Source organism: Leucopleurus acutus (assembly GCF_964270905.1).
Source record: "Leucopleurus acutus genome assembly, chromosome: 11".
NCBI lineage: Eukaryota > Metazoa > Chordata > Mammalia > Artiodactyla > Delphinidae > Leucopleurus > Leucopleurus acutus.
Genome location: NC_139152.1, coordinates 64,768,331 through 64,790,469, shown reverse-complemented (window position 1 = coordinate 64,790,469; position 22,139 = coordinate 64,768,331). Strand labels below are relative to the sequence as shown.

Here is a 22,139-nt window from a genome sequence, read left to right as displayed (position 1 = left end):
AGACAAGGATAATAGTGAGATTTCCTATCTGAATAGCCAGGGGAATGAGATGGTCCAGGGAAAGCATAGAGAATAAGATTGCAACAGGATTAAAAATGGAACCCTGGAAACCATGACATCTACCACTTCAGGGAAGGAAAGACAATGAAAAGGGAGGACCAGTCAATGAAAGAGAATAAGGAGGGAAGGAAGCAAGAGGAGGAAATGAGAGTAGACTCCTGGAAATCAAGATTTTTCAGATGATGGCCGCTGATCATAAAGACGACACAGAAATATCTGACCAAATGAAGGTTGACAATCACCCTCATAACTGTGCAAAAGGAAGTACCTGGTGACCCTTTTAATAGTACTTGACAATGCAGATCAGAGCAGAAGAAGCTGACTTGTTAATGGAAGTTGAAGAAATAGATGTCAGGATCTAGATTATGGTTTCCAATCAGTTTGATGTAGATACGAAGGAGGAAGTGAGAATGGCGGGTGATGGAGGAGGTAAAGGAAGAAGAAAATCTTAGAGCATGAAAGAAGGAAACTGACATTTCTTTTTTTTTTTTTTTTTTTGCGGTACGCGGGCCTCTCACTGTTGTGGCCTCTCCCGTTGTGGAGCACAGGCTCCAGACGCGCAGGCTCAGCGGCCATGGCTCACGGGCCCAGCCGCTCTGCGGCATGTGGGATCCTCCCGGACCGGGGCACGAACCCGTGTCCCCTGCATCGGCAGGCGGACTCTCAACCACTGCGCCACCAGGGAAGCCCGGAAACTGACATTTCTGAATCACCTACGATGCATAGAATTTCACTAGGCCCTTGCAAATATGTGGACTTTTTTGAGCATACCTGTAGGCTAAAAGGAATGAGGGAGTAAGAAAATGAAATTACAAAGGAAAAAAAGAAAATTAGATGTGATGGGAAGAGGAAACACCAAGAAGGAATCTGTCTTTCCTAGAACAGGCATCCTTGGAACGTGTTTAAAGAAGGCAATGCTTGAATATTTGGCTGCAAAGTTTCTGGAATTTTCTCAATTTGGGTGTCTGACCTGAATAGAGGGCTTTTCTGAAAGAGGAATACACTTGTTAAAAATGACAACTAGACTCTAATAATAGCTAACACTTATAGGATGCTTACTCTGTGCCAGACACTCTAAGCACTTCCTATGCATTGATGCCTTTGCCCAACTACCCGATGATGGAGATATTATTTTTAACCCCCATTTTATACCAGCAGAAACTGAAGTACAGAAAGATGAAATAATTCCCAAGGTCACAGAGCTAGGATGTAGCAGAGCTAAGATTTGAACCCATGCAGTCTGTAACCAAAGCTTGTGTTTTTAATCCCTGTTTAAACTGTCTGTCCAATAGTATTTCTGCACAAATCACATAACTACCCTTAGCCCACTTGCTCTTATTCTAGACTCAAAGTCAAGTTCTGGCTATTTGGTTTCCTGCTGTGCTTCAGGAAAGTTGCACTTTTCTTCAAGAAGCTCATGAATATCAAAACCTTAATCACAGCTATTTGGATGACACAAGTTCATGCTTTACAAACCAACCATGGCCCTAGTCATATTAAAATCAAAGTTGCAAAATAAAGAAACATTCTGAAAAACCTTGTCTGCTTCATTTAGATAACAGTGTGCAGAACGAATTGAAAGATAAAAATGCTCAGCATTTACCATTTCCTTTTCCTTTTTTTATTTGAAACCCCTGTGGTGTTGTGGATGATATCATCAGGCAATTTGGTTTGAATATGCTCCGTGCTGGACTCTGCAGATTACCCAACTAATGACATGCACACTCCTTGCCATTGTGACACCTCTCTTTTCACAAGTGGGAATTTCAAGTGACAGACTAAAGCTGTTTGCTATCAATTTTGCAAAAAACACATCTGCCAGAGAGCCAAGATTTAGTTCAGAGACGGAAATCAATTAATATTCTAATTTGTTACCTGTCATTAGCATCACCGTATTATGCCAAGTCAAAAGTGATAACCTTTACATAACATATGCTCCTAAAGGAATTTGATTTAGGGATCTGTTTCATTTCTGTTGAGTGTTGCTCTCTGTGTATAAATCCCATTCGAAATTTCAATTACACGGGCAGTAAAAATTGTGATGGATTAAAATGAAAGTGTAAAATGTGCCGTTACAATATTTATCGTAAACCTGCATGGCTGTATTTATTATTTAGTTTTCCTAAACTTATTTACCAAACCGTTTAAAAATTTTAGGTATCTCAGTTGTTTCTTCCCATTAAATCAAGGAGAGAGCCAGCAACATAATATTTCTAGAGGTGTTACCTAGATCCTCTGACATTCTATTATTTTAGGTTGCTGGTCAAAAGCAAATCTCCATGGAGGAAGGCTGATTTCCTGGTCTAATTCCCAGTGCCCAAGAAAGAAATACAGGAATGGGATAGTGGCTTGGGAAGATTAGCCAAGGGAAAGAAAAAAAAGAAGGGAGAGTTGCATAGATATTTTTTCCCAGCTGATTCTTTTCCTGCTGATACACGGGGAGGAAAGTATAAAGTAATAGCTGGCACTAAGTGGAGAAGGCTAAATGATGGAGTTATGACTATAAATATGGAAACAACTTGTTTTTTCAATGTGAATGACACAGTCAAGCATTGAAATGATGCTTTCTTTGGTGTTAGAAATTAAATTAGAAAAATTTATTGTAGTTGATTTACAATGTGTTAATTTCTACTGTACAGCAAAGTGATTCAGTTATACATATTTATACATTCTTTTTCATATTCCTTTCCATTATGGTTTATCACAGGGTATTGAATATAGTTCCCTATGCCATACAGTAGGATGTTGTTGCTTAAATTTTTTCATATGCTTTAAATTTTCAGCATCTTAAGGCCTGAAAAATCTAAAAGTGGGTGGTTCAGGATATAAGTTAAATCAACATTGATTCATTCATTAATTCACTCAACAAATAGATATTGAGTGCCCCGTATATATTAAGGATCACCAGGGATGAAACTATGCATAGAACAGACCCAACTTCTTGCACTCATAGAGGTTACATTATTTTGGAGAGAACCAGAGCAACTGAACAACAGATAATAAAATACACAGCATTTCAGACGGTGCTAAGTAATACAGTGAGAAATAAAGCAAGGGAGAGCAAGGGAGAGGACAGGAAATGCTGGCAAAGGTTGGGCGGGGTAAATGGGTTAGAGTTTTAAATAGCGTGGTTGGGGAGGTCCTAATTAAGAAGATGCTATTGGGTGAAGGCCTAAAGGAGATGAGAGAATGGGTGTGTGGATACACGGGGAACATGAAATCTCACTGGTATCGACATTGCCATTGCTTCTCACATTGTTTACTCTTCCAGAGAAGGAAATGGTGTTGAGGACAAGGCAGAATACGCGTTTGATTTGGTGTTGTTCTTTTCTATCTCTGCTTCCCTCTAACACATTTCTTTTAGAGCAAGCATTTCGATAAAATATTCAAGTGAGAGTTTGCCCCCATGACAGATGCATTTGGCTTTTGCCCTGTAGTTATGACTTCAAAGTCATATCAAAAGATACCCAAATCAGTCCATCAGCTCAGCAGCAGAGCAAGGAAGAGAACCTGAGAGCCTGTGTTCTCCATCCTAGGGATCGCTCTATTGGACCATCTCCCTCTTCCCTAGGTTATGGAACTTCACGCTGGGAATGCAAATTACTGACAACCGAGCTAAGAGTGTCTCTCAGATGCACTTGGATTTGTTAAAGGTGGACAAACAGATGAACAAGTTGTTAATTCCTGGGAGGATAAGAAATTGATTCCCTGTAGTTTTCATTTAGTTTCTCAATGTCCTTACAGAATAACTCTTATAGCTTGGGTAAATCTCTCATCTAGATGATTGCAACAGCCTGCTTTATCTTCTGTCCTTGCCCCTCTCAGCACATTTTCAACACAACAGCAAGAGTGATTTTTAAGAAAAACCTATGTCAGATCATGGGATACCTCTGCTCAGAATGTTGAGAAGCCATTTCATTTCACTCGGAGTAAAACCCAGCTTCCTTGGAACAATTCACTAGGCTCCACATAACGGCCTCAGGTTTGTCTTCTGCCATTCTCTACCTTGTGTTATTCTACCGAAGGCACACTGAGCTCCTTGCCATTCCAGACAGATTCTTGCCTAAGGGCCTTTGTATAACACAGGTTTTAGAACTTTCTCCCCTACTTCCTCCAGGTTTCCTTACAAAGGAAATCAGCTCAGATAATCCTAAAAAATAATAACCTTTTACCCTCTACCCCCTTCCCTTTCCCACTTACTCTCCTTCTGTTTCCTTATATTATTCACCATTTCATGATGTACCATAAACATTTGCCTCCTTACCGATTATTTCTTTTCCCCCACTAGAATAAAAGCTTTGTGAGGGCCAAAACTTACTTTCCCAGAACCTAGAGAAGTGTCTAGTGCATAGTAAATGTTCATCTCTGAAGAAAAAAGAACAACCTGTAGTTTATGATTTAAATTAAATGGCGCTGGTTGGACTTAGTGCTATACCCACACAAATAAACTTAGGTCCAGGTTATTGTTTCTTTCCCAATGACAACAAAGAAAATGTTAAAAAGTGTGCAAAAGCTTTTGAAATATTAACAGATGAGTGAAAGAAAACCAAACTTGTAATAATGGGAAAGAACATTTTAGCTATTGCTTAGGAATAATCTTTACAAGGGAATGATTTCATAAATACAAACCTAAAATACACAACACATAAAACGTTAACATTCTCTGGAGAAAGAGACATTGAAGAAGATTAAAAAAAGAGCCCACCTACATTAAACACAAGATAGTTTTTTTTATAAATTGGATTTTCATTTATTAAGTATATATAAATCCTTAAGAAGAATATTCCATTTCCAAGAATATTCCATTTTATTTTTGGAATACTACCATTCCAATAATAAAAAAATCAAATGTACACTTAGGTTAAGAGGAATTCTTTTCCTCCCAATGGGTACGTTGATTTTCAACCATTTATTTTTACCCAAGTAACGATATACAATACTCACATGGAATTTTATGCAACTCATTCATAAACTTTTCCTTCAGCTTAGAAAAGCCATCCTCCTTTCCTTCCCCAGGACTGGCTGGCTCTGTGGCATTATTTGGTAGAACAGTCGCAGCAGTGGTGATTGGCGGGGCTGCCAGGGCCTCATGATGACTCTCGCTCACCATTTTAGGTTCAGGTGAAACTGTGAGGGGAGGGAAGCAAAAAAAAGAACAATTCAAAATGGTTTAACTGACCCCACATCAGATCTATTCTAGAGATGAAAAAACATCAGAGGGCACATCTGCTCACTGGGTAAACAGCCTGTCATTAGCATATTGCTTTATGTTGGTTCATGAAATATTTATGGAACCACAGAGAAGGTTCTTCCCCAGAAGGTAAGACCAGACATAGTTATTGAAAGCATTTTCTCCTAACAATAAAATGAAACTGTCAAATCTATTAGTTACTTATACAGGCAATTACTTGCTATATAGATTTAACTTTTTAACCCATATCCTACTGAAATGTCCATGAAACAATTGCTGACAACATACATGCTCTATACTCTAAATGTTTTGCGTTTCCGAAAAGGAGAGACCAAATATTTATATTGGAAGTGTTGATAAATTATAAAAGATAGCACATTCAAAATGTTAGTAAATTTTAAAATGGGTGTAAAGAATACTATTGTAACACTGATACTCTAAGATTCCTGAATGTTATACAGAAATTAGTTCTTGAATCTCATTTATTGATAGCATGCTTTCTGCCCAGTTATTTTTTTTTTGACATTTACTATAGATAATACTATGATCAATAATTCACTTGTCTTGCTGGGTGAATTTTTTTTCTTAATTCTTTATTGGAGCATAATTGCTTTACAATGGTGTGTTAAGTTTCTGCTTTATAACGAAGTGAATCAGTTATACATATACATATGTTCCCATATCTCTTCCCTCTTGTGCCTCCCTCCCTCCCACCCTCCCTATCCCACCCCTCTAGGTGGTCACAAAGCACCGAGCTGATCTCCCTGTGCTACGCGGCTGCTTCCCACTAGCTATCTATTTTCCATTTGGTAGCGTATATATGTCCATGCCACTCTCTCACTTTGTCCCAGCTTACGCTGAATTTTTGAAGCCACTGTAAATGTGGCATGATTGACTATACAGACTAAGGTGCTGATGATAAAACATGACTTTAATTATTTCAGTTTATTTAGTTTGATTATATTACTGAATTATATAATTAATAATATAAATTATTAAATTTATTCAATTATTTAAAATGTTATCTTCAAAATATTTTAAAAAATGAATCCTTAAGGTAGTCAGTGAAAAAATCTTAGCCTTGAATACAGAAAACAGTTCTGGTTTTCTTCACTAGCTAAATGAAGTTTGACAAGGCATTAAACTTCTTAATTAATACATCTTTTGAAATATGAAGAATCAAAACCTGCCCTGCCTAGATTTTTCTTAGTACCTGTGAAGTGCTGTATAAATGTAAGGGAGGTCTTCTAAAGGGTACAAATGAAGTCATGTTCTCCAATCTAAACGTATTCTGGACTTAAATACTTTTACTGTGTGATGTAAGTTTTCAGACTGTGCTGGTGAGAGTGGACATGATTTGGGGCAGAAATAGATAAATACAAATAGGCCTGGGCCTAACTTCACAGTCTCAGCAGGAAAGTTGATGGACCCATAAAGCCCTTCTGAGTTGCAAAGAAATGGAAATAACGAGCAAGCAGATAAAGGATTTTTATAGAATTCAAACCTTCTGTGCATTAATTACGCCTACTTACATATTTAGTGAAAGTAGAATAATCTCAAATGTATGGGATTTATTAAAATCTTAATCAAAATCTAGAGATTTTGGGTCTCCTGAAAGGAGATCAAGGATGAGGCTGAGACACATAGATAATCAAATTTTATGATAGATTAGTTCTCTATTCAAAGCTTTGAATTTTTCAATAGTAGCCACTAATACAATCCTAAGGGGTAGAATTAGAGAGATAGGGGTTCAGGGCTTCTCTGTTCTTGAGTTTCTTCATTTGTAAAAGGAGAGTAATCATACCAAGTACGTAAGGTTTTAATCCATGCAAAGAATTTAGCACAATGTCTGGCATGCAAGTTTGTTCCTTCTATTGATTAATTGATCAATCGATTGATTGATCTGTCCCTCCCTAATAGCATTTGGCAGCTCAGACTTTTCCAGACTGTGAAAAAATTTTATTTTTTCTACCTCAGGGTCACTTTCCAGAAGCTTTCCCTGATTTTCTGATTCTGTTTAGCTTTGGCTCTTGTCTCCCTGCACAAATCTGGAGTACTGTTCGCACAACCTAGGTGAAGCTATTGATATTGATGATGCCTTCACTCGTATTTCATGTAACTTAGCAAGACTACAATTACACACTCACAAACACATACATATGCGTAAAATATCTGTGTGTATTAAAAAATGAATTTGTTCCTCTGCTATGAGAATCACCAGATGTGATTATCATTACTTATCTCCACAGGATAGCTGAGGATATTTGAGGAATTATGGTTTGCTGTGGGATTTAAAGGAAGTGATTGTGCTAAATAGAATAGCTAAATACAGGTGTCATCATTAAATTAAAGGTATATTGTCCGTTTCAGCTCAATTTCTGTCATGTTCTGGAAGTGGGATATCATTGCTGGGATAAGCCCGACGTTCGGCTGCTCCCTCCAACGGGCTACACAGTTGTTTATAGCTTTTGTGCTCGGAGATGTTTGGGTCCTTTCTCTTGGATTGTTAAATATTTTCATATTTCCCCAGTTTATTTCGGAATATATATAAAACATTTGTATATATAAGTTGAATGATCTAAAAGGCTTTGGGAAAAATGAGGCTTTTATTAAACAGAGTCAACATTTAGAAAAGGCACTTGAAGCTTAAGCAGTATTTTTGTTGTTGTTGTGAAGGAAGCAAAGAATGTTTCTATAATTTCCAGAAAGAATCCTCTTCAGACATAAGGTACAGCTTGCAAGGTGTTTTATCAAAAAAGGTAAAATCCAGGGCTTCCCTGGTGGTGCAGTGGTTGAGAGTCCGCCTGCTGATGCAGGGGACACGGGTTCGTGCCCCGGTCCGGGAAGATCCCACATGCCGCGGAGCGGCTGGGCGCGTGAGCCATGGCCGCTGAGCCTATGCGTCTGGAGCCTGTGCTCCGCAACGGGAGAGGCCACAACAGTGAGAGGCCCGCGTACCGCAAAAAAAAAAAAAAAAGTAAAATCTATTAACTTGGAACTTACTAGCCAATGATATTATCCCTACCATTTCTGATTGTTTTAAAAATCAAGAAAAGATTATGTAAGAAATATACAGACAGTGCTTCTTTTACTTAATGTACACCACTGTGAAATTAAAGGTCTTTCACAAATTATAAAGATATAATGGGCAATTAAGGATCTAATATACTGACAAAGAAAGACCAATTGCTGAATTTATTTCCATTCCTTTATATTTTGAGAGATAGTGTTTGTAAATAACAAAACTAAGAACAGTTACATGGCTCTCGAAAATGCATATTTATGGAAATAAGATGCTTATCAAGAAGCATCATTTTGCAGGTGGAAAAACTAGCTTATTATTCAGTCCTGACTAATGTGATGACTTTATACTCTCTTATGTACTTTAGTGCAGGTGGCATTGTTTGTTTATTTAATAAAAAAAAGTTATGTTCTACTCAAGTCTTGATAAAAAACAGCCAACAGTTATTGAGGATCTGCTAAGTGGCTGAGATACATGAAATCATAGAGTTCTCACACCATTCCCATGAGATAGGTATAATTAGCACCCATTTTACAGGTGAGGAGACTAAGGCATACAGAAGTTATGCAATTGGTTCAAAGATAGATAGCAGTAATTAGCGGAGTTGAGATTTGAACCTAGGTGTCCTAGCTACTAGTATAAGGGACTTGTATGCTATGAGACTAAAATCTAATAAAATAGTGGGGTTTTTGAAGAAGTTTTGGACTATGACCCTTAGTAAGAAGTACATTGTATTGTGCTCCAGTATACACACTCTCCCCCTATATGTCAAATATGGAACACATTTCACATAAAGAAACTTGCCCTTACTATGTGTGAGATTATTATTCTGATACATTCCATTCTATTCTGTTCCGTTTTAGTAAAAAATTCTAGTTATATTTATTAGTTTCACAAACAACTACTGGTTTGTGACCTACAGTTTGGAAAATCACTATGCTAAGGGACCTGTTAAGATACAATAACATTAAATGAGGCTAAGAAAAACTAAAGATGCCATTTATTAAGAACCTACTATGTGCCAAAATGCTGGCATTGATATTCAAGTATAATATCCTCAATTCTCATTACAACCCTGAAAAGTAATTTATCATATTTTACAGGGAAAAAAAATGGTTGTGGAGAGGTTAAGCGATTTGTTCTACACAGATTTAGCCTGATCCATAGTTCCTTCCACTAGTCTATTCCAGTAATAACATTTAAGTATTATGAAACAATTAAATCAGCACTGGAAAGGTATTTATGATTTTCTTTTGAATTGGTTTAGCAGTAAACAGAAAATACAAGTCATCTTACTAATAGGAAAGAGATGCTTAATTTTGAGGTATAGTCATTGAGTTTGTTAAAATGGAATTTAACATCTTGAATGTGCCAAGAGAAATATTATTGAATAGAAAAATAAATTCCCGCCTAGAAGAAGGTTGGGTACAAAGGACACAAGCAAGCAATTCTAAAAGAAAGAAATGCAAATCCCTCCTACCAAAAAAAAAATGTGTTTAATTTAACAAATAGTCAAAAAACTGAAAGTTAATATATATTAATCGTAAATGAGGATAAATATAGATGTGAAGGTGAGGATACAAAAAACTTGGCAATGGGTAAAGACCATAGTTTTGAAAAATACTTTATCGAGGCCAGAGTAAGAGAACATGTTAAAAGCTGTAGAAGCACTCATTCTTTTTCTAGGAATTCACAGTAAGGAATTCATTTAATATAAGGATGTTTGTAGTAACTTATTTATAGTATTAGAAGACCAGAAACTACCTAACAGAGAGACTTAAATTGTGGTAATCCATAAAATAATGTTATTAGAATTATTTTAAAGATAAATATTTACAAACCTGGAAATACATTAGAGACTTAGATGAAAATGCAAATTATGAGACATTATAGAAAGTATGTCCAATTTCTCTAGATAAGATCTTTTGGATAAAAGAGCTTGGAAAGATACACTTAAAAATGTCAACCTTGTGATAGGATACTCTGTTTTTTTCCCCATATGTTTATATTGTCAGTATATTATAAACCTGAATTATTTAAAATTACACAGAAGAAAAAGCCTTTAAAACTGTTTTGCTCTTGAGAAAGCAAAAACTGTTTTGCCTTCCTTCCAGAAAGAGATTTCTTAGTACCAGATTAAAAAAAAAAAAACCAAACTTTACGATGTAATGTAAAAAGCTAAACTGCAAGAAAGAAGGATTCAGCTGCCTATCTAGCAAATATAATATGCAAAATGGCCACTGGTTAAAATAGAATGTAGAAGAAATTTTAAGGTATCATAAAAGTTAATACATTTGTGGTATAAAATGAGGAAAATCAGGATTTTTTGTTGCCATGACAACTTCCCTCTGTCCCTTACATTTATTCTACTTAGGAGGACTTTAATTATGTCTATCTCTAGGTCCATAAATTGATATGGATTTCTTGGATTTTACAGTGAGATAGTCTATCATACTGCATACACATAATGATTTTTGTTGAAAGAACTATTTCCATCTCTATTTAAGCATTGTACTTTATCATAATAGCGTGCAAAATTAAAGAGCAAACAGGAGAAGAAGGTCAAAGAAATATTGAAGAATATATTCTTACTAAGAAAAAGTCTTTGAATGCAGAAATGCCCCAAACTGAAAGTAATTCTTGCAGAAATTATTACAGAGTCCAGGAGATATCACAGAATGTGTTATAAAGTATTTTTGAGATGAAGGGCAGAATCTAGTCATTTTATTCCATCAGAATTTCCCTTGACCTTCTGTAAGTGTAGGTGAAAACCCTAAGAAGATGCCCTGTGCATCCTTCCCTCCCTTTCAGGAATGAGGCCCTCAGTCTCAGGGCCCTCTGACAGCTCACAGCTGAGGAGTCTCTCCTAAAGAATCACCCTTGGTTAAAGGGAACTGCTTTGTCCAAGGTTAAACCCACTTCCCCAGGGACAGCCCACATGCAATGACTAGGATGCTGGTGTAAAGGCACGTCCCTCTGCCTTAATTTGGTTAATCTCTGAAGATCCCTGTAGGATCAGCTGAAGGTTGTGGTAACTGCATCTTGCCTAAACCTTGCTTTCTCCACTCCCTTACATGAAAAGCATTCCCCAGTAAGCTACCTCTCACTTAGAGCAGCTTCCCTGGGAATCCCACCTATGATACCCACTCTGAAAGATTTTGGGGGGAAAAAAAAAAACACTGTCAAAAGTTTCATTTAAATTCTTTCCAAACCCAAGGATCCTTAGGCAGTTAGTGAACTCTAGCAGCATGATCAAAATCCTCTATGAGTTTGCAAACGTTGCAATGTCAGGCTTGAGGTGTAGCGTCTCTCTGGTTTAGCTAGTTTCTCTTGCTGGAAGTAGGAGGACAGCCAGAGATTGTATGGTCCCTGTCATGGCAGGAGAAAGCTGACTTCTGGTGTTAGTCCCAGTAAAATGGAGAGAGATGAAAGGTTGTTTATCAGACCTTGGAGCAAATGGAAGCATAGCGCGCAGCCTACCTTTATGAAACCATAAAACATACAGGCTCCTGAGCCCTTTATCTGCAATCTATTGATTCAAAATAGATCTAGGTACCTCCAGATTTTACCCCTTTATCTCATCACAAAAGTCTCCTAAAGAGGTGCAGCGAGAATTCTGCTTAAGAGTATGGTTCTCAGCCAGTATCTCTCATAGATGCCTTTGCAAATCAAATACAAATGGGCCTGCTTAGCTTTACTTTGCAAAAAGAATCAACATTCCTCCCCAGTCCTACAAATGTTACAGTACAAACCCTGAAGAGGTGTAGAGGTTATTATGCTGAAGGTGTCTTTGGAAAAACGTGAGGAGGGAGGAGTACTGAACACTCACCAGCTGCATCTCCTAAGAATCCCTTAGGAGATACTGAATGACTGGGGGTATGGTTGATATACAAAAACTGTACATATTTAACGTGTACAACTTGATGAGCTTGGAAATTAGTAAACGCCCATGGAAACCATCACCGTGGTCTCCCATTCCTGGCCCCACAGAAGGTGCTGTTATGTGTTCTCTGTCCCTTCTTCCAAGCCTGTCTCTTTGCAGCCTCCTACAGCTATGTTGGTTTTCCTTCTCCTATCTTTCTGCCCCCACCCCCGCCCCCGTCTCTCCTCTCCAATCGACATCCTCCTGCTCTCCTTAGTTTTGTCTTTTCTTTCTTTCTTAGTTTCTTTTCTTCCTCCGAAGGGAAGAACCATACTTATTTACTGCTGTGTCTTACTTATCATGTACTGGGTACTTGATGCCTGTTATGTGTGTCTCCTGAGTGCTGCGCCTTCGGTGGAGTCAGTGACAAGGAGAGTAAGATGCCAATTCACACCATTGAGACAGCCCTTGAGTTTCTCCTGGCTGCCTTTTCCTGCCATTATGGAAACTCAAACAGACCCCAGGATGGCATCTCTTGACACCAATAGTGGTAAATTACAACTCACAGTTACCTTCCTGACATAGTTAGATAACTGGAAACACTACTCTGATCGCCAGGGAGCAGGTGACAAAGCATGTATAAGAAGTAAACTGTAGGACCAGGAATTAGGAAATCTGGGTCCAAAAGGAGTAAGCAGAGAGGGGTACATATGTTAGGGGCTCCAAAGAGCAGAATAGCAACATTTGTATTAAAAACCAGAGGTCAAACTTTTATGGTCAGCTACTCCTACTAGACTTTGGAATTGACTACCAACTTCTGGTTTTCATATTTTCAGTGTGAATTATTTCCTATCTTTATCTTATACAATTTAGTTTTCCAGATTGTCCAGTGTTTACCCCCTTCCATTCCTGTCTCCCCAAGACAAGCAAAAGCAGTTCCTCAAGATTTCTCTTCCTTAAAGGTGGAAGGACACTGGCAATAATAAGAATTCAGTTATTTTCCTGTCTTACTCTAATTTTCATTGTTTAAAAAAATAATAATGTACTTTGGCAAAAGTGTCATTATTACTAGGGCTTATTTCCAAGCTGGTCCAATTCGTTCAAAATTCTTTGTATCTATTAAAAACTTTTTTCAACTGTTTTTTCTTTTTTTCTGAGGAGAGAGCTGACTGTGGATCCTGTAGATGGTGGTGGGAGGTGTACTTAAGATGTGAATGCCCATCCATAGCCCCTTTCCACTGAAATTGTCCTGCTTACAGACTCTAATGATGGAAAAGAGTCCATGTAGATTGCATGATCGACCCCCAAGAGCCATGGGCACAGATTTAAGGAGGTATGAGTACCTGATTGAAGGGCGCCTCACTTAGATGCTGGCCTGAGGCCAATGACACTGTTTAGCATGAAAAGGTGAGTGAGGCCAGTAAGATTCTCTCCTTCAGGAATGGAAGCTATGAAATACCCTAAGGAAACTGAAGCATAGAGAAGAGAAGAAACATGCTCATTGTCACAGAGTTAATAAGTGGGGGGACCAGGGCTCCAAATGCAGCTGATCCCAGGGCTCAAATCTGTGACCACCATGGCAGCCACATCCCTCCGGCTGTCCTGCTTCCTTTGGCTTGGTTTTCAGTTCTGAGTTTCAGTACGTAGTATCTTGCAATACTAATATTGATAGTAATCTGAGTATCTGGACCTTGTAATCAAGAAAGCACGATTAGAAGTAAAACCTGTGTGGGTTCACTAGGCTTAGTTGTTCCTGGAATATCTGAATTTATAGCCAGGTGAATTCTGTTACTAAGTCTGCTCTGCATTCATAACTGGATATGTGTGTGAAGTGAAAGAACTGATGATGTAGAGTGATGTGGGACCCCTATTGTGTAGGTTTAGAAAAATGCCATGGTGACTCAATGATAGTGGAGAGATTAAAACATTCGACTCTGAATACATTTTTTTTCCACATTACATTTTCCCCCATGTTTTTACACCTCTGAAATGAGGATTTATTTGTCTTATAATATATGGCATCTCACTATCACTGTCAGCCAGGCCTGTGCACACTCAACTGTCTTCTTATTCCTATTGCTATCCCAGTAACAATGCATTTAAAGGCCATTTGAGGAAGGGATCAGAATCCTGGCTGTGTCTGAAGCTTTCTACTGTAAGCTTATACACTGAAAACTAGCAGAATGGGAGTCAAACAGCTTGGAAGACTTTAGAAGCACTAATGGAACAATATTTAAAGAGATGCTTTATCGAACACTATTGATGGCCCAAAGGAAAATGGTCTGTAAGAAAAGATGGGCATCATCAACTATGAATTGAGGACAGATTTAGAAATCTTTGCAAGTTATTAACCCATCTCTTTTATTTTCCTCGTTTGTATGCACAAAAATGACACAAAATAAAATCTAAGTAAGTCAATGACCTTTCAATAAGTACAAAATAAAAATTCAAGTGATAGGAAACCATTTTTGGACATAGTTTAATTTGCAGCATTTTTTTCTTAGTGGTATATAAAATCATGCTGCATCCTGTAATTAGTGGTTTCTTAGAGTACATGAAATAGAGATTTCCTAAAGAATGAAGAGAAAGCACGAGCATTGTTTACAAATAATGTATTATAAAGTAATAGACTGTATAAAATTTTAAACAAACTGAGTTTCTCATTCCCAGAAGATCAGTCACTGCAATTATATTCAGCAATTATAGTCAACATAAATTTCAGAAGAACTAGCTAAAGTAAAAATGAATCTCTGAGCCAAATGAAAACTATATTCATTGCTAGATTATTTCCCCCCTTAGACCTATAATATGGAGAATAAAAAATGGAAACAAAACATATCCAAGTCAAGACCCAAGTACTGAAATACTGTGGTAATGATACAGAAAAGCAAGAGTTCTTAGACAAATTGAAAATTTCCCACCTATAATAGGGAAAGAAATCTTGGAAACTGGGATATCAGAGATGTTTCTAAAAGCATTTAATAATAAATTCACAAATTTAACATTGTTTTTCTAGTAATCCATTTATTGTACACCCATTTCTCTACTAATGCAGTTTCAAAAACTGTAATTTATTTGCAAAGCACCACTCAATATTGGAGAAATTTTATAGCTTTAAAGGGCCTCCCAAGATTTTGGTAAGAATGGCAGGGTCATGATCAAGAAAAGATTGCAAAAGAGCTTTTTCAGATGCATTATAAAGACTTCAAGTGCATTTTGTAGCATTTTTAAAATGATACAGTGTCAAAGTCTCCCTTTTTTATTTTTTGATAAAACCGGTAGATATGAAAACCTAGAGATGGAATGGAAATCGTACATGGATCAGTTTAGCATAGTTTTCATCAACAGTGTCATTGTGTACGATATTAATTGAAGTTACCTCTTCTGTACAGTTTTGTTCTTTTGTACAGTAAGATAAAACTAGATGCTTTTGGCAGTTTTGGAAGTGGTACAGGTTAGCTGGGTCAAGCAAATTGACTGTCAAAATGTTTTCTATAGCAGCAACAGAATAATCATTTGGAATTCCCATTCTCCATTGCTTTGCTGAAACCCAGCTCTGAACTCTTGCTGTTTCTGAGCTACAGGCACTTGAGAGAAAATGTAAGCTTGCGACTCAAAGCCCTCTTTTATCAAACGGTGTGCAAACTGTCATTGTTTTGTCACGCAGGGAAGCAAAACTTTAAAATCAGTCTATACACAGTTCAGATTGTTAAATATGATGGAAATTTCTGCAATTTCCAGTTAAAAACAGTAAATGAATAAAATAAGAGCTTGAAACGTAGAAGCTCATTTAATGCTCACAAAAGAAACCCATGAGTCAGGCAGTACTATCTGTCTTTCATAGATAAGGAAACTTACCAAAGGTTGCACAGCTAGTAAGTGCTGAAGAGAGGATTTGAATCGAAACAAGCTGGCTCCAGGGCCCGTGGAATTCTGCCTCGTTAATAAATGAATAAATACAGATGCATACAGATGGTTAAAATCCAATGTGTTATCTGCTCTAGTAGAAATGATTATGAAAGACTGAACTGAGAGAACACACCAGGTAGAAAACCACCAGGATTTAAATATCTGAGTATAGTTGGGCCTGAAGTCTAAGTTTACACGCTAAATATATCAGATATGAAGTATAAAAAGTGATTTGGCTTTTTCTTCCTGAATTCGACCTTCTGTTGTGTGCTAATGAACTAATTTGGTGACAGGAGACTTGAATGAACAATATATACAATTTACAAAAAAATAATAAGCAAGATCGTAGGTCAGTTGCTTACCTAACAGCTATTCCTTCCTTCTGATTTCAGATAAGCCATGTTTTTAGATATGCATTTTTAGATAAGCAACTACTACTCCTTATCCCCCACTCATGGGTAAATTTTATTAGTCTATATTTCAGTCCTGGTAATCCCATACTTCTTCCCAATGGTTGGTTTGAGCAATGCCATGTGATCCAGTTTGGGCCTGTTGTGTATAAGAGGAAGTCTGCTGGCTGATGTCTGGGAAAGTTTTTCTAACTCTTGAAAATACATACACAGGAAGTGATTTCTCTTCCGCTGGTTGGTGTTATATTTGTGTGTGGCAGCTAGAACTGCCTGTAACTGTGTTGTGATCATGAGAGAACTGTTCAGTGAAGGAGAGGCTGGTGTTTTATGGATAAAGGAGCTGAAAGTTGGGAGTAATCATGACCCTGAAGATGGTTTGAGTTGCTGTACTGTTTAGCCGTACAACCACCACGCCTGGGAACTTCTTGCAATGGGAGATAAGTGTTTCTTATGGTTTAATCCATTTTGTGTTGCATTTGGTGTTGCCTGCAGTCAAAAGCTAGCATACACAAATACTTTATAATATGATCTCCACAATAACAAAAATAAAATTGTTTCTATCGGCTTATTTTCTATTATGCTATGCCTAGCATAGTAGTAGAAAAGGGTATTTATTGGCTGCTTGCTAATACCCTTTACCTGTGTGTGCATTTGACCCCTAGTTTTTTTTGTTTTTTTTTCGCGGTACGCGGGCCTCTCACTGTTGTGGCCTCTCCCGTTGCGGAGCACAGGCTCCGGACGCGCAGGCTCAGTGGCCATGGCTCACGGGCCCAGCCGCTCCGTGGCATGTAGGATCTTCCCGATCGGGGCACGAACCCGTGTTCCCTGCATCGGCAGGCGGACTCTCAACCGCTGCGCCGCCAGGGAAGCCCATGACCCCTAGTTTTTGATGCTCAATAAGTCTATGAGACACTCATTACATTTTCTCCTATTCAGAACAGAGCTGTATCTTCCCTACACTCTATGAATTATGGTGAAGATCATTGCCCAGCATCCTAAAGTGCTAGATTAATACAAATTGAATTTATTCAGAATACCAGAAAATTGGCTTCATGATTGGTTCTATCTAATTTAGACGATTTAAAAGGTTTAGGTAAGGTTCTAATTTTGTACATTGTATTCAAATTAAATGCTCTACCTTTTAATGTGTCCATAATTAATCAAAACGTGTGAGTGACTGGACATTGTACAACTGTGCCTTCATCCACTTGGAGCACTTTGGAAGTAAATCGGGGGAGCCAAACACTTGGAAAGGATATTTGAGAGGCAGGTACCCTATTATGTCGTTTACATGGCACACTCTCCAAGCATTTCTTAGTGGATTCCTTTTCTTTGGCTTCTCCTCATCTCACATTTAAGCATCACTGTGAAAAATATGACTTTGATAAGAATCAGTATCTGTAGGCTTTTTTTAAAACTTACATTTGGCCAACAATTGGACTTCATGCCATTTCCATTTGAGTGGCTCAATGATAAGACAGATGAATATATAGCAGTTTACATTTTAGGTCTTCAAAGAAAGAGTTCAGCAAAAGCACAATCTGTAAATACCCTCTCATTTGCATAATAAACAGGCATTCTGGCTTAATGACAGCAATATATGGAGTCAAACTACCTTTACATTGTAGATTTAGTAATTACAGACAGTATAATTGCATCAAAATAAAGTCATTCTGGGGCTTTCCTGGTGGCGCAGTGGTTGAGAATCCGCCTGCCGATGCAGGGGACGCGAGTTCGTGCCCCGGTCCGGGAAGATCCCACATGCCGCGGAGCAGCTGGGCCCGTGAGCCATGGCCGCTGAGCCTGTGTGTCTGGAGTCTGTGCGTCCGGAGCCTGTGCTCCGCAACGGGAGAGGCCACAACAGTGAGAGGCCCGCGTATCGCAAAAAAAAAAAAAAAAAAAAAAAAAAAAAAAAAAAAAAGTCATTCTGTAGGGAGTCTTATCTCTTTAGGCTTTTTTCCAAACATATGAATAATTTGATATTATGACATATTGAAAGAAAAGTGAAAAGTAATCTAAAGTACTTGTCCTGAATGGCCCGTCTTCCTCTTTGAAAGTTGTTGGATGACCTTTAATCTCAGAATGCCATATTACCACAATTTGTTAATATTCTTAAGCAGAAAGCATCTCTACCTTACTGTGGAACAACAGGTACAGGGAAGATTTGCAACTTGCCCCATTGTGTAGCTCAAGATCATTGATGGTTAGAACTACATGTTTTATTTCATCAATCTGGTTATAAATGATGATGCATTTACTGGGAGAAAATGTTTATATTTAGCCAAACTTTTTTTTCTTCCACGCCATTAATATGAAACTGCTTTTCCTTAAAACAGGTAATAGCAATAGCTGAATCGCAATTAATATCCAACTGACTAAGGAGACATTTCAGAGTGAGGGCACACTCTTACTGATTCATCACTGAATATCATATTACAGATAAACTAACACTTTTACTAAGATAAAAGTATACTGATAGCATGAATAAAATATGAGTGTTGATTTCAATCAACTAAAAGTCACCTTGTATTCTAGAAGGTGAAATATAGAATCAAATAGGAGATATGACTTAATATCATTCCACTTGTTTACTGAAGATTTTGATTGTAGAAATCACTCAGGGGCTTTGGCATCAAAGACAAAATCAGGGAGAAAGAACGCAACCAAAAAACCCCCAAACCAAAGGGACCGTGTGAAAGTTTTGTGCCTAACAAAGAAAGAAAAGGTAGGAATGCCAGCAAAGCACCACTAAAATTAACGGAGTAAAATTATAAAATCAAACTGAAATATGAGAAGGATTTCTACAACAGCAACTTCAAATCACAGAATTATCAGGGCTAGAGGCAGAAAGAACAGGCAAAATATAGCTCTACGAGAAACTTTAAAGCTACACAGGTGAAAGTAATAACAACATACCTAAAGGAAAAATAATTCATAATGAAATGTAGGAATTAGGGTGTTAAAAAAAAAAGAGATAAAATCCATCCAGGGAAGAGGAGACTTTCACAAGGTAAGTGGTACTGTTAAGGACCTTGTGAGCACACATGAGCTCTAGGATGGCCAGTTTGAGAGGGATCTCAGTTCTGTCTCTTGCCTTTTTTAGCTGTGAAAACAAGAGCACATTACTTGCATTCTGAGCCAGTGTTTCCTCACCTGTTAAAAAGGATAATAGTATACAACTTATATATTTATTATGAAATTAGATAAAATGTGAATAAGCACATTGCAGGCACTCAGTGGTAGTTGATAACAATTGTTTTAATGCAGTGTTGATGACGATGATGATGGTCAGCATCATCATCTTGTTCCTGTAGCAAATACTGATATATCCCTATTACAGAGCTAGATGCAAGGAGCTTCTCCTGCTCTGATTCATGAAGTTAACATAGTATTATTTGCATGCAGATTTCTCTGCTAGGAAAGAATGTACAGGTAAGACATGCCTAGATATCTAGTCCCTGAACAAATATTGGCATTCTAGTTTATACATTAGTCTCTTGTGAATTGGTTAGTGTGAGTCACACTGAAAGATAACTTTCAAAATCATTTTCTAAGTCTATTACTTTGAAGGCCAGATCCTGGAATATGGCCACATTTTTCTGTTTACCTCTCCACCCTCTGCTCCCATAGTAATATCAATTAGACTCAGAAAGAAATGAAAAATTTTTGTCCTGTTTCTCGATAGAGGTTGTTCCCCTTTCTCTATGGAGTAGGATCTAAATATATACGTCAGATTTATCAAATTTTCAATAAAAGGGCAGCTGCTACCAAAGGAATTTTTCAGGATTCTGTGTCAAACTGGTTAAAATTTCTGAAGCTCTGTGGCCCTGGCAAGGTGTTATAGGACACTGAGAGTTAGGCACCCATTTAGAAGCCCCAATTTCCAAGTCGTACATATATGGGAATCACCCTTTCCTAGCACTAGCAATTCCAATACAGCTGTAAGAACATTAGCCCGAATACCATGCGGCTTCTAGAGGCCCTGCTGCTTCAGAAATTAAAAGTTTTGAGAATCAGAAAGAGCCGGGATCGGATCTAAGGATGACTTCATGGAACAATGGCTGGTCCATGTGGTAATGCTCTGGTTCCAAGATACATTTCCTTGATTTTTTTACCTTTTCAATATCTGTATAGGCAGCTGTTTCACCAATTGGATATTTGCCTGACACTAAAAAAAATTCCCTTCAATAACTGGAAATATGACATAGGTGTGGGGGGCAGGTTCTGTTACTAAGTTAGGTATACTGGGCCAATGCATATCTAGACCAGTTATGTGCTAGATGAGAGCATAGGCTCTGAAGCCAGAAAGTCTGCGTTTGAACCTTGTGTTGATTAGTACTAGGGACTGCTATGGATTTCTCCTAAATTGCGCAAGTCTCTTTTCCTGTTAGCCTCTCCTCTGAATGGAGGCGTTGACCGGGAGCTCAGTGCACCTGGTTGGAGTGTACTGATGACCAGGCTTCTCTTACAGATGCCTGGGCAGCAGGTAGGCTAGGAGTGACCTCGTTATCAAGGTGACGAAGGCATTTCTCTGGGAGTGGACCATGTTTTATTTCTGACAGAGGGGCTATTCCTGTTCTTCTTAATATCCTTTTGAGATTCAGAATACCTGGCTCTGCTTCTGTTTTGGTCCTAAACCGTTCCCAGACTTCTCCCCACATTACTCAGCGTGCATTCCAAGTGGCCTTATTTACCTCTGTGTAAACTAGAGTCGGTTGCCCAGCTGTGAGCTGGCAATTCTCCACTAATAAATTACTCCATTGCAATTACTCTCTAGGCAAAAGTGCTGGATCAATTTGTTAAAATATCTAGGGCCGGCTGGGGAAAATGGTTCCTCTCTCTGGACTGTATTTTCATCAAGTACTTCTGGATTACAGTTTTCTCAGATCTGCTGTCTTGATCGATTCCTATGAAATGCCTTCTATCCTTTGGAAGTGTCTCAACTTCTGATTTATTAACGTACTCTCATGTTGCCCAGAGTTTTATATACTTCACCCCTTTCTTTTCATATCTTTTCTACCATTTCAATAGCTTTTGGAAGTAAGCATAAATAATCTCTGTGGTTAATAAGCCACCAGGAACAGAAATCCTGTCTATACTTCTGATGAAAACACCCCCCCTTTTCTTCAATATGTAAAAAGACTCCTCTACTTTATGTTGGAAAAGGGAAAAAATGAGGACTTTAGTGCATTTTTATTGCATTTCTAGAATTATGTCATGATTGTCTGCTTATGTATGTATTTTTCCTACCAGCCTCTTGAGTTTTGGGATAGGGTCTTATTCATGTATGTATTTGCAATATTCAGCACAAAGTCTCAATCCCTACCCCAGTACGGTAGAAATTTGATTGTTTTTAGGATATATACTTATAACATTTTTATAAATAGATACTTCATTTTCCTGGTATGAGGGAGTGAACCATATCAACTTAGGTAAAGTTAGGTGAATTTGCCCACCATTCTTCGTTTTTCTCTGGTGTCACAAGCAGGCTCTGGGTGCATTTCTGAGTTTTGCATGTTAGATCAGATTAAGTTCCATTTTGGAGAGAATTGGGATTAGCAGAGGTGACACGGCATTTGAACAGTACGAACAGGGGCCTGCTTCAAATCCTGAGCGAATGTAAACCCTACACAATATTAGGCACACTTTGTCACTGAATCTTTTTCATCACAAAATGCTGACAGT

The 22,139-nt window shown here is 37.9% G+C and overlaps 1 protein-coding gene across 2 annotated transcripts in view; it reads right to left on the bottom strand.

Annotated features, from left to right (window-relative positions):
• SYT1 (synaptotagmin 1) overlaps positions 1 to 22,139 on the bottom strand; it is a gene marked incomplete at both ends in the record, with an annotated part of 539,644 nt that overhangs the window by 188,478 nt on the left and 329,027 nt on the right. Inside the window, one exon of one of the 2 annotated variants that reach the window (XM_082850419.1) lies at positions 5,005 to 5,187. In XM_082850419.1, coding sequence (XP_082706545.1) covers positions 5,005 to 5,170 — 166 coding nt within the window. Of the gene's footprint in view, positions 1 to 5,004; positions 5,188 to 22,139 lie in introns of those variants that run through there. The other variant, XM_082850418.1, reaches the window with a different exon arrangement.